This window comes from Vanacampus margaritifer, chromosome 16, assembly GCF_051991255.1.
Source record: "Vanacampus margaritifer isolate UIUO_Vmar chromosome 16, RoL_Vmar_1.0, whole genome shotgun sequence".
In the NCBI taxonomy this organism is placed as follows: domain Eukaryota; kingdom Metazoa; phylum Chordata; class Actinopteri; order Syngnathiformes; family Syngnathidae; genus Vanacampus; species Vanacampus margaritifer.
This window is the reverse complement of record NC_135447.1, coordinates 16,090,016-16,103,191: the sequence shown is the minus strand read 5'-3', so window position 1 is coordinate 16,103,191 and position 13,176 is coordinate 16,090,016. Positions and strand designations below refer to the sequence as shown.

The following is a 13,176-nucleotide window of genomic DNA, read 5'->3' as shown; positions in this document are numbered from 1 at the left end:
TAAATTAAAGCGATTCTGAATTGTCTTTTTAATTCACGTGAATGGTAAATTTCAATTTGCTTTAAAACGAGGAAAATCCAATGAGCAGTTACAAACATTTCCAAGGATTCGTTAGTTGGTAACAGCGGTCATATTTTCTCAAATCAACTCCACACAAAATCATGAAGCATGTTTCCTTTTTGTTTTAAGGTATGATTTATTTACTAAACTATGGACATCATGAATAACAATAGGTACAATTTTGGAATAGAAAAATACAGAGAGTATAAATAATGATATTTAAGGGAAAAAATTTGCAACATCACAACCTATTTTAAAGACTTTAAGAACAATAAAGCATTCGTTGTTTAAAAATCGCCCCTGAAAATACATGTACAGTATAGTGCCTTTTTAAACGCAGTTTGACATTTACTAGCCAAAGGCTGAGCTACACTGTGTTTGTTTACACTAGAGTAACTAGTGACCAGAGCACAGGTAAGTAATATTTCCTGATGCTTATCGAATATTGTATGTTCTATGTGGGAACTTGTTACACAACAACACTGCTATAATATGAATACAAATACATGTGGGTTTTTTTTTACTAGCTGCTTGCATCCCAACCAAAAATTGTCCGCGACCCACTTTTGGGTCTCAACCCATGAGAATCACTGTGTTAAAGTATATTATAGATATAAGTGTTATTACAGGTTTTTTGTTGTTGTTGTTTGCTTGTTCTTTTTTGTTGTTGTTTTTTTAAAATAGACTTTCCCTAATTTTTGTGTTATCCATGTGTGGAACATAACCCCCGTGATCTAAGGGGGTCTACTGTAGTGACTTTATTCATGAGACCAAGTGCCATTAGTGTGATTATTGTGTTTTGTTTTGTTTTATTACACAATTGGTCAAATAACGCACATTCTATATTGAAGTTCGAATTCACTGTAGCTTTCGCTTCTTGGAAAAGTGAAAAGGTTACCATGGAATTAGTATTTCAATGCACTGTTGTGTTGTCAATTGTGAAACAACTTTCAATAGAGAAAGTCAATTTTAAAAATACTTGCAAACCTCATCTAAGACCGTATGAATAAACATGCCTGTGTGCTTTAAAGGAACTTCAGTAAAATCATTGGAATTGTTGAGCAACGCAGATAAAACAACCCCCCCAAAAATAATTTAAAAATAAAAAGGTAAAAAATAAACAATAAACCAATACATTGTCTCTTCACTAAGTGTTTATTGAATCGAAGGATTTGAGATTTCCTCAAATAACATGCACCTTTCGCAAGAGGGCCTCCTTTTCCTCTTGGTGACGTTTCATAAGATGGTCAACCGTGGCCTTTTGGGAAATGTTACAGCCGTCTAAACACGGCGCCTGTCCAATGGCATCTCCTGATTGTTGTTTTTTACTTGGTTTTGATTGAGGAAGCTGAATGAGAGGTTTGGCTATGGTTTTAGCATACTCCAATGCCTAAGAGGAAGGGAGAGAGGAAGAGACAGAAATAGGGGGGGGGGGGGGGGGCAAGAGAGAGAGGGTAAGAGAGAAAGGGGGAGAGAATGAGAGAGAGAGAGAGACAAACAGACAGAGGGAGGCAGAGAGAGGGAGAGAAGGAGACAGACAGACAGCCAGAGAGAGAGAGGGAGAGGGAGAGAGAGATAGAGATGGAGAGAGGGAAAGAGGGAAAGAAAGAGGGGGTAAGAGAGAGAGGGAGGAAGGGAAAGAGACAGACAGAAAGATAGAGAGGAGGGAGAAAGGGATAGGGAGAGAGGGAGACAGACAGATAGACATACAGAGAGAAAGAGATAGGGAAGAGAGAGAGCAAAAGAGAGAGAGCAAATGAGAGAAAAAGAGAGAGAGAGGGAGGGAGGGAGGGTAAGAGAGAGAGATTGTAACATCAAGTCTCAAATTGTTTCATAAAACATTCACATACACATCTATTGCAAATAACAAAATTTTGATCTACCATGCTAATGATATCTAGCATCATGATTAATGCCATACACCTTCAGTGTAATCAAATTGACCTTAAAAAAAGACACAATCAAATGGAGATTTGAAAAATGAAACACTTTTACTGTATCAAATACTGTCACACAATACAGTCACAACATACAAAGGGACCCCTAAAACAAATACACAAAAATCCAGACCCACCTTAATCCTGGGAACTTTCCTGTCTTTGCCTACTGGGTCCTTGGCCATCAGAAAGGGTATTTTACTGATGTTTTTGTTCCTCTCTTGGACCGCAATTGAATACAGCTTCTGTTGAGTCATCTTCTCAGCCTGGCAATGGTCAAACAATGGGAACAAATTGAATAGGAAAAAAAGAAAGCGACTGAGAGATTCACATGCAGATTATAAAGAGGAACCGAGCCACACAACCCAACAAAACCAAACCCAGCAAGCTATTCACCGGGCCTATAAACAATTACACATATCATTCACTAATAGGCATGGCCCTGGACATACGCAGACCTCCATTTAGAGTAAATTAGTCAAACATGCTCACTTTGTAAAACAGGGGATTAAGAAAAGATATATTGAAGCCAAAGAGCACTTAACTTCTAATGGCTACTCTCATTTGCTTTGTAAATGTCATTTTATCTGTGGAGTAGCAAGTGAGCCTTTAAATGATGAACGGAAAACAGAGGCAGTGCACGTAAAGCACTCAATGTACAAAACCCAAATCCAAACACGTTGGGATGTTGCGTAATGTTTTCTAGATGACAATGACCTTTTCCTTTTATTTATTTATATATATATATATATATATATATATATATATATATATATATATATATATATATATATATATATGGACAATTGTCCATAGGTGTGATTGTGAGTGTGGATGGTTGTTCGTCTCTGTGTGCCCTGCGATTGGCTGGCAACAAGTTCAGGGCGTACCCCGCCTACTGCCCGGAGCCAGCTGGGATAGGCTCCAGCACCACCAGCGACCCTTGTGAGGACAAGCGGTTAAAAAAAAATGGATGGATATATATATATATATATAATATATATATACACACACAGTATCTTCTTCTTCTTTGTTCTGTATTTGATTGTTTCAATTATATTGATATTGTATTGATTATCTTTCGATGTTGATATTTGAGAAAGTTGTGTTGTCTGTTGTTTGCACAAAAAAAAAAAGGGTGTCTGCAGCAGAAATTAAAAGAAAAAAAGAGGGTGGGGGGGTTCGTGAAGGCGGGATTCAATCTCCATTTTTAATGCCCAAAGGGTTTGTGGCTCCTGTGGTTTCTTTTATGAAACAGGTTCAAATGTTAGTTGCCGACCCCAATGTAAGGGGATTAGGTTGAAAGCACCTGGAGAACACTGGTGTGAATTAAGAGCTAAGTGTTCTGTTTAATGATCTGCAAATGGCATGGTTAGGGGGTGAGGGAAAGAGGGTGGAACCTAAAGAACTGGTGGGTGAAGATTCAGAACTTTTAGGGAGAAGAGAGATAAGAAGGGGGAAACAGACAACTACGTTTACATGCCGTCAATATTCGGTCAGGTCAACCCTAAAAAAAAAATTTAAATTTATAAAATAAAAAATAAAATATTCGGGCAGGTAAAGGTCATAATTCCGGTTTCTGAAAGATTCAGAATACTGTCGATCAATTGAGGTACCTCGATACGTGTTTATATGACTAAGAATTCAGGTTACGGAAGGGGTAACTCAGGGGTCTTATTTGGGTCTTTGAAAACCTGAATTAGAGCACATTTGGGTTTTTGTGCATGTTTACACGGCTTTCCAAAACCTGTTGCTTCTATTCAACTCGTTGAGTAGAAACACCTGTGGCTAAAGCCAAACTGTGGCAGGGTTTTTTCTTCCTGGACCTGGACATATTGGCCGTTTCTCAATATCAAGAACACACAGTACGTTATTGTGATGCAACAAGTACGTTTTGGTACGCCCAGTCTCAAGAACGTACTTCCCAAGCACGCATATGTCGCTGGCGTTTTTCCGTAATCCACCGCAGTTGTATCATGTGACTAGCTTTCAATGAATTTGTACTACTGTTTCGATGTTTCAAAATGTGTTTATTCAACATACATCGGTTAAAAACCTTACTTACGTCCGTGTGATTTCGTGAGATGTCACCAATGACGGCCCAAGTACTGTTCCAATCGAAAGTACGCATAAGCCAAGACCACACGGAATTCCCGGATGTCGTTATTTTTTGCTAGCTTAAATCAAGGATGAATCGGTTGCTGCTTGGTGAAGGTTTGGCTGGGAAAATATCGCAAGATGTATTTCGTACGATTGGCAGCTGAGGTGCATCACATTTGTAAGTATTCCTCCTTTTTATAAGCGTAAATAAAAATAAAAAACTTAACGTGTAAATTATAACTTTATTAAATCTAGTCTTTTTTTTTTTACACACCTTAGTTTAACAACTGCAATTTACAATATCATATGTAAATATATTAATATGTATTAAATATGATTTACGACACACACACACACACATTCAAAGATCATTTTTATAGCCACAATTTCAGGAAAATCAGAACAAAACAAGCAACTCACATTGGTGTCTTTCTTTTTTTTCAATATAATCCTAAATTGGATAAATCCTATGTATAATTTCAAATTATACTTCTTTAACACATAACTCGGAATTATATAACATCTAGTCACATGGTACACAGCTACGGCAATGCGTCACCAGGAAGCCTCGCAGAATACAACATCCGGGTATTCCCTTCATTCTTTGCTCTTGCTTTTTGCGTACTTTCAATTGGAAAAGTACTTGGGCCGCGACTGATTACGTTTCACGAGATCTCAAGGACGGAAGTACGGACCAAGAACGCATATTGAGAAACGGCTCTTGTGTTGTGCACCATTTGTGTTCAGATCAGTTGTAAAAAGGTTGATAACTTGTGCGATATCAATGCTAGTTTTATTGCCCGTCTATAACTAGTCTAGTTTCCTGTACTCTCGCACTTTGTTAACTCATTCACTCCCAGCCATTTTCACTGACGCAACCCCCTTCGCTCCCGGCTGTTTTACTGGATTTTGACAGATTTTGCAAGGCCAACAAGATATTGTGTTCTACAGTATTGCTATAAAAACATGGAACCTAACAAAAGAAAGATTAGTCTTTTCTTTCATCAGAGAAAAAAAGTATATTATATATGTATATGTATATGTATATATCAAAAAAAAAAAAAAGTATAAATATGATTTTGGGACCATGACAATATTTAAAATAGAACGTGTTTATACGTTTTGGGAGCAAATTAGTTAAGTTCGCTGCTGACATAGGGGTGGAGTGCCTGAATGCCCTCTCACATATAAAATTTTAGTTCGCACAATGGGGGGTGTCAACTGAGAGCTGGCTTGTAATGCAAAAAAAAACCCTTGTAAATTGGGGCCCTCGTAAGTCAGAGTACCACTGTAATTTTTAATTACAGCTTCACCATATCATAGATTTGGGGATCTTAAACAGGGTGCTACTTACTTGCTTCTTAGCTGCTGTGTAATCAGGACCCAGACCTTGTAGCTTTACATCTAGCTTCAACTCCTTGTATTCTTTTAGGCTGTATGTCTGAAAATATAGAGGAGAGAGTTGTTGGGCGCTTTTGTGAAATCCAGTTGAATTCAGTTTTATCATGATAAACAACAGGTGATCTCTGAGTACTTTTTCTATTCTTCACCAGCTACAGCCTGGTGACACTTGCAACTGCTGTTGTTGCTTTGGTTACAAAGGAAATACAGAATTTGAGAAAGCTTAATAAGCAGCTAAAGACACTGTGACACTGTGTGTTTACATGTTTTAGTTTTAAGATGTGGATTTGATGATAAAATAAATACAATGATTCATGCCCACTTAATAGAACATGTAAACAATTCTGACATCAGAGAAAGAGTAGTAACTAAAAATTATACAGCTTAAACGTAAAGTTAATGCCGTCAGTCCAAGTATTATCAGCAAATTGCACACTCCACTTATGTTTGTCGAACTAAATGTGTTCCCCTGACTAAGGAGCAAACCAATGAAAACCATTAAAGCTTCTGTTTAGTTCCCATTCAAGGACCGTGTAAATGTGAGAGTGAACGATTGTCTGCCGATATGTGAGGGGCCATTGGCTGCAACAATGAATTGATAATAGGGTCCGGTGTCCTGGTTGGATATCAGCGTGTGGACAACTTGTTGGTGATTAGCCAGGAAAACCCTGTCTCCTGTTCAGCAAGCGCATTGTAGTTCCTGGAGGAGAGGGGCTGAAATGGCTAGTGATCTGCACATCATCCCTAGAAGCTGCTGCAGGAATATGTGTGTGAATAGCAATGAGGGATCAGCTGAGTTCAGCATGGTCAACATCCTTTCCATCTATTTGGATGGCTTGCCGTCATTGAGATTATTGCAGACGCTCTGCTCATTCAAACAATCTAAAGAGTTTCAAATAAATGACTTGAGCGCATCGCATTTGCCATTAGCTGATGGAGCCTCCAGCAGTGCCATCGCTCTGGCTGTCGTCGAGGCATTTAAGGCTGCCACCACATGGAAGTATTTTGTAACATCCTGTGTTATTTTCCTGAGCTAGAACTGGTCCTCGATGTGCTGAGACCACGGCTAAGTGTTGTGCTGCCAAGTCGGACGTCAGGGTCACCAATTATGGAGATAAGGTCAATGACGTGAGGAGGAGACGAAGGCAATTTATGTCTCTTTTACTCTCCAGACAAGCAGCTACTCTCCTTTAACCTGTCCCGTTTTGGTTCTGTGGGGGTTGGGTTTTTGTTTGTGTTTTGAGTGTTCGTGTTGTTTTTGTCTGTGGTTGGTGCCTTTGTCATGTGTTCCTGGTTTCTTTCCTTGTCTTGTTATGTCCAGCCGTGTGTGTCCTCCCTTCCCAGTGTGGGTGAGTAATCAGTGCCCTCAGTCGCTTGTGTTTTCCCAGGTGTGTCTCGGTAGGTCATTAGTGTTGGTGTATTTAGTCTGTTGTGTTTGTCCAGTCAGTGTGGGTGCATTGTTGATGTTGCGTGTGGAAGGTCGTGTAACTCGTCTTGTCAGTTCAACCAAGTTTTGATAGCATAGCCACGTCTTGTTATCATAGCTACGTCTCGTTAGTCTAGCCACGTCGTCACAACCAAGCCATCGTCACAACCAAGCCATCATCACAGCTAAGCCATCGTAACAGTCACAGCCATCGTCACAGCCAAGCCACTATCACAGTCACAGCCAAGCTAAGTCATTGTCACTGCCAAGCCATAGCCACAGCCAAGTCTTTGTCACAGGCAAGTCATAGCCACAACCACAGCCAAGGCATAGCCACAGCCAGCCAAGTCAAGGCAAGTCACTCCCCGTTAAGGCAAGTCAGGTCACATCACGCTCGTTTCAGTCCAGTCAAGTCTTGGTTTTTCTGCCCACTGTTTGTCAATAATTCAATCTACGTTTACTTATCACCTCTGTTTGATCACTGAGCCTCCTTGCATTTGGGTCCACATCTCTCGCTCCGCCTCAAATCTGTGACATAACTATTTGATCTCTATCATTCCTTTGAACTAAGAAACATCATACTCAAGCCTCTCCGTTACTTTTAGGTACAAATCCCTGGTGAATGTCCATCCCTTGTGGGTCATTCATCTGATACATTTTCTATCATCTTTCCATACTAAAAACAAAATAAACTACAGCCTTCTCACCAAATGCACATGTATCTTTAGTGACCTTGTATCTTACACTGGCTCTGCTGTATAATCACTTTATCATCTAACACATCTTCAAATGGCTTTACAGAGCCAGCAGTGGCCATCTTATTGCAATTAAGTGAATCTTAGAGGAGCTAGACAATTAACCTGATGCTTTGTGCCCTGAGTAACTAAAACCCTCCTGCTGGATTAAGCAGCCCCTGTGACGACGGTTGAGGGGATTACTTATGACTTCAAAGAAGCATAACCTCCATGAATATGGGGATTAGAATGGATGCCACATTTTTTTTTCTCCTCAACCATCTTATTAGTCCATTTTACTGTTCTGTACTCATAATGTAAATACGCTTAAATGTTTGAATGACTTAAGGCCTTGGGGCATCCAAGACCACCCCATAAAAGATCTGGGGGGAAAACAGAAAATACTGAAGCTCAAACCAACCTTGTAATTGGTTCTTGTCATCGTCTTATCTTCCATCTGTGCCAAGACTTCAGCAGAGCTGTTTCTATGGTGTGGATTGATTGTCTTCACACTCTGTCTATAGTACTGCTTTGGCATAATAGGTGGCAGCTTTGTATAGACTCCCTTGTTGTCTGAAGTACTTGAAGGTAGCGTGGAGACGTTTTCGAGACTTTGTTGAATGCTGTCTTCATTTGGGCACAACTTCTCTTCGCCCTCTTTAATGGTTAAGTAGCATTTTAATGCAGTTGTGCTGAAACACATAATCATTGTTTGATAAATGATAATGGTATAACAAAATACAGTCACGTACACAAAACAGCATATAATTTTGGTCTGGTACTCAAAAGTAGCACCAGAGGTTGTCACCTGGTGCTCATTGTTTTTTCTGACCCAGTGAACTCATTGGCAGTGGAGAATCTAGGATTCATAACTATCAGTAAGTGTTTTATTAATAGATGTTGCCTATAACAACATCAAGTGTTCTTTAGATGCATTGACATTGTATAACTGAATACAGCCCTTACCTAATTAAATACATCTAACAAAATAATAATGTTCTGAAAAAGGTTTGTGGTTGGAACATATTTGTACCAAATGGTACCAATTGCTACTTTTGAGTTAATTTATCGTTCCCTTAATGCCACTATTTTTTTAAACGCGCGATTAATGACCACCTCTAACTTGGAAAGCCTGCACTGGGGGAATTCCAGTCGCAACGCAACAGACATGTCCATGTCAAAATTTCATAAAAATGCATATATTTGTGGAGACTGGGGTCAAGTTGTATTTTACAATTTTGTTAAACATTAGATAGCTCTTAATATGAAAGGAGCAATGCATTGAGCTGTCACCAACGTTTTATAAATGCAATTATGCCATCTAGTGGCAGAAAAATGACCTCAACACAAATCAATATCACACTCTTTTTTTTTATTGTACAGTACATCTTTTGAATTTTAATTCAATTTTATGAATTTTGAATTTACTGTATCAATGACTAAAAGATGCAGCCATATTTCTGTTAGTTTAACATTTTTCCACTTTAATGTTGAGTGTTAAAACTTGGACAATTGTATTGTACATATTGTACATTTAAAACAGATACAAAATAACGGATTAATCGTGAGTTAATTATTGAAGCCATGCGATTAATTATGAATAAAAGATTTACTCGCCTGACACCCCTATATATAGATAGATAGATAGATAGATAGATAGATAGATAGATAGATAGATAGATAGATAGATAGATAGATAGATAGATAGATATGATTATTATAGTAACAAGCTAATTAATTCCAATAATCTGTGCTTACTATAGTAACAAGATATTTAACACCAAGAATCCAGTGTGCATTTTTTTTATTGACGAACCTCCAAATATGCATTTAGTCATAAGCAAAGTGTTCTGATTAAATTACTTTTATTAGATTTAGCGGGTCAATTTATCAGGTTGTCAGTAGTTGTCAGTACCACCATATTAATATTAATTTAATATTAACACATGCACATGACAAACAGCTAGCTTCCCCAATTCAAATTCAAACGGAGGACAGTGGTGCTCCCTCTGACCACCTGAAAAGTTTACTTGCCCCAAAAATATCAGCTATCCTCTACCTAACAACATAAACAGCTACCATTAAATGCAGCAAAAACTAGGAATGGTAATGATACATTTTTATATTTTTGGGACGAAACAGAATGCAGATATCCCAAAAATGTAAAAATCTAAAAAATGAAACAAAATGGACGTAAGTGTTTTTCACATAGCAGCAACGGTATTCTGGTTTAAGGCAGGTACTTTCACTATGACTGTGTATCACTGGAAAGTAGGATATTAATCTGTGCAGCCCACACGCTCAGAGCCCAATCGGGACAAGGTGGAAGGGATTGGGCGGAACAAAACATTTTTGAGGAAGGCTCAGTTCTGTATTTTTGCTGTTAAAATATTACATACAATTCAACTGTTAGAATAAATGTACATACGTTATCCCATATTTACTCTTATAGTATTGCAAAACATGACTTATGCTCTTGCAGCTGCAGGACAGGAACTGTGCCTTATTACAAGATAGATGCTGAAACACTTTGTGGATGAACTGTTGAACTTTGACTGTTGATACCTTCACCGCAGAAGAAAGACACGTCTGTATTATTATTTGCACTATGACTCAAATCCTTGAAGTTTTCTGCTGTGTGAGCCCCTCCCCTTTAGAGCAGCAACATCTGTGTAAACTAGGGAAAATCAAATTAAAAAGAGGATTAGGTGGATTGTGCTCAGAGCGGGTAGGAGATTGTAAAATGTGTACATCTCTGTCCGTTCTCCTCGCGAGTAAAAAATTATCTAAATCTCGTCTTCCTTCCTTGTCTGTTGTTTATTAAATGCTCTAGTTTAAATAAACTTGACATCAACCAAGTACTTTATGGTTATGCACTTTTACAGCTTTTTTTTTTTTTAAGAAACGCCGAGGAGATTTACCGCATTTGAATCAGAACAAAAAAAACTGCTCTCCTTCAAAGAGAAAAGCTTTTCTGATTTAAATTGTGCTTCATCCTTTTCAAAGATATTACTAACAAGTCTTCGGAAAGCTCCATGTTTCATGATTATCCGCCTCCATTGTCAACGAATAACCTGTATTGATAAGGCCACCTTCATTCAAAATGTATGAGTGGTCGCTGTCAGTTGTCTGAGCCAGAGAATCTGCCTAAAAACACATCAATTCAGTCACTTGAAAAATTACACAGACTTTAATAGGAGAAAAGTTGCCAGCTCAAAATCCAGTTTCTTATCATTAATGTCAAACAATGTCAATTAAATAATGTATGCTCCACTTACTTTATTATTCTTATTATTTTTACAGTAAATCACCTTTGTTCGGGGCTTCTCTCCATGCTTCTGAAGTAGGGTTCCATGTTCCCCTGTTGTGCACTTTCTTCAATGATATGGGTGACCTGAGGTTAAAGGTGGTTTAACACTTTAGGCACAAATAAAGGAGTACCAGCAAAGAAAATAAACTACACCGTACATAAAATACATCCTTATGCGAAGACTGTCTCCAAACTGGGATAACAGAGTATATGCATACCTTCAATTGTTGGGTTAAACTTTGGTCTGGATCTGAACACTCTTTTGGACACTCAGCAGTGGCCACCTTATGAGCAGCTTGATGCAACTTCACAAAAGGACAGAAAGAAAGCAACTTGAATGAACAGTTGTAACACATTTAATATTAATTTTAAAAAATCTGGTTGCTTAAGATACTTAGTCCTGGACATTAAGAAAGACAAGAACCAAAATCTGTGTCTTGCCCGACCGACTCGTATCCATGACTCTCCAGGTCCAAAGATGCATGAACTACTTTCACTTCCAACATCAGCCCAAGCAGGTACTTGAACCCTGGACCTCCAGATTAAGACTGATGTCTATGGAAGACCAAAACTGCCAAAATTTTAAAATACATAAATAAATGACTAAAAGTGAACAATAAAAATAAATAATTATAAATGGAAAATATATATATATTGTTTTATTTCAATTTATATTCATTTTTTTCTTGCATGTAATTTTTGAATTATATTTTCATATCCGTTTTTATTTTCGCTTTTAGTCATTTATTTATTTATTTATTCATTCGTTCATTCATTCATTCATTTATTTATTTTAAATTTTGGCAGTTTTGGTCCTCCATAGATGTTGACTGATAAAATTAGACTCTAGAGGAATAAATTTGAAATGACCAATTGCTTTGATGCAGCTTCAGATCAGCATCTGTAAAATCAGTGGCAGGTTTACCATTGTTACGCAAAACACCCAGTATGTGTATGTATATATATATATATATATATATATATATATATATATATGTGTGTGTGTGTGTGTGTGAATATGCACATAAATGTGTTTGTCCCTGTCATTGCCTTTTGACACCCATTACGAAACTCCCAATCAAATGGAGCCAATAATCTTGCCAGAATTGCATTTGGAGGATGGTAACCTGTGTAATATCTTTTCTTCTAAATTGGGAGACCAGTAATTGCTTCTCCATGAGGCAATGTCACAACAAAGTCTGGCAATTGCACCCGGCTGTATTACCTCCTGTACCCCAGAAACATCTTTTTTGCAATGATGACATCAAAGAGGATGTGGATCTTGAATTGCATTTAGCTGCTATTGTAGACAGCCTAGGTAATCTTGATTGGGTGTTTAGAATGAGGCAGGAGCAGAGGCCTTCCCAAAGCTTTGGTCTAAAGCTATTAAAAGATTGTACATTATGTTACCCTAGCTTTGAAGTGAGGGCCTGCAAAACGAGACGGGACCGTGAGCGCAATAGCAGAAGATTGATCTGCTACTTCTGTTATTATCAAAGAATACTAGTCTCAACGAACCTACTCGTTGCTACTGCCACAGTCCCACTTTGATGGTGCAAGCAATTGCCGCATTAGAAACGAGTGTACATTTAATAATGTGTAATTACAAAATTACAACAAGGACCAAATGTGGTATTGTGGGATGGTAACAACTGGCTTGTGTTGAATGATTTTCCTCTGTGGGGAATCAAAATTGTTTACTGTCAACAGTTTTATCTTCTTTGGTCTTCCTCTAGACCTTCTGCCTGGCATTTGGAAACTCAGCATCCTTCAGCCAATATACTCACTATCTCTTCTCTGGACATGTCCAAACCATATCAGTCTGGCCTCTCTGATTTTATCTCCAAAGCCTCTAACATGTGCTGTCCCTCTGATGTACTCATTCCTGATTCTATCCATCCTGGTCACTCCCAAAGGGAACTTCAGCATCTTCATCTCTGCCACCTCCAGCTCTGCCTACTGTCTTTTCCTCAGTGGCACTGTCTTCAGACCAAACAACATTGCTGGTCTCACCACAGTTTTATAAACCTTTCCTTTCATTTTAGCTGAAAATCTTCTATCACACATCACACCTGACACTTTTCTCCACCCATTCCAGCCTGCCGGCACACACTTCTTCACTTATTTTCCACACTATCCATTGCTCTGGACTGTTGACCCTATATACTTAAACTCCTCCACCTTTTTAGTCTTTTCTCCCAGTAACCT

General features: G+C 38.3%; 1 protein-coding gene across 2 annotated transcripts in view; it reads right to left on the bottom strand.

Annotated features, from left to right (window-relative positions):
- Positions 1-293: 293 nt before the first annotated feature.
- jhy (junctional cadherin complex regulator) overlaps positions 294-13,176 on the bottom strand; it is a 31,234-nt gene continuing 18,351 nt past the window's right edge. The window contains exons 1-7 of one of the 2 annotated variants that reach the window (XM_077546971.1): positions 12,756-12,795; positions 11,187-11,273; positions 10,970-11,052; positions 8,080-8,350; positions 5,452-5,538; positions 2,135-2,263; positions 294-1,450 (exon numbers count right to left, since the gene is read on the bottom strand). In XM_077546971.1, the coding sequence (XP_077403097.1) occupies positions 1,244-1,450; positions 2,135-2,263; positions 5,452-5,538; positions 8,080-8,350; positions 10,970-11,052; positions 11,187-11,273; positions 12,756-12,773 (882 nt within the window). In that variant the 5' untranslated portion in view covers positions 12,774-12,795 and the 3' untranslated portion in view covers positions 294-1,243. Of the gene's footprint in view, positions 1,451-2,134; positions 2,264-5,451; positions 5,539-8,079; positions 8,351-10,969; positions 11,053-11,186; positions 11,274-12,755; positions 12,796-13,176 lie in introns of those variants that run through there. The other variant, XM_077546970.1, reaches the window with a different exon arrangement.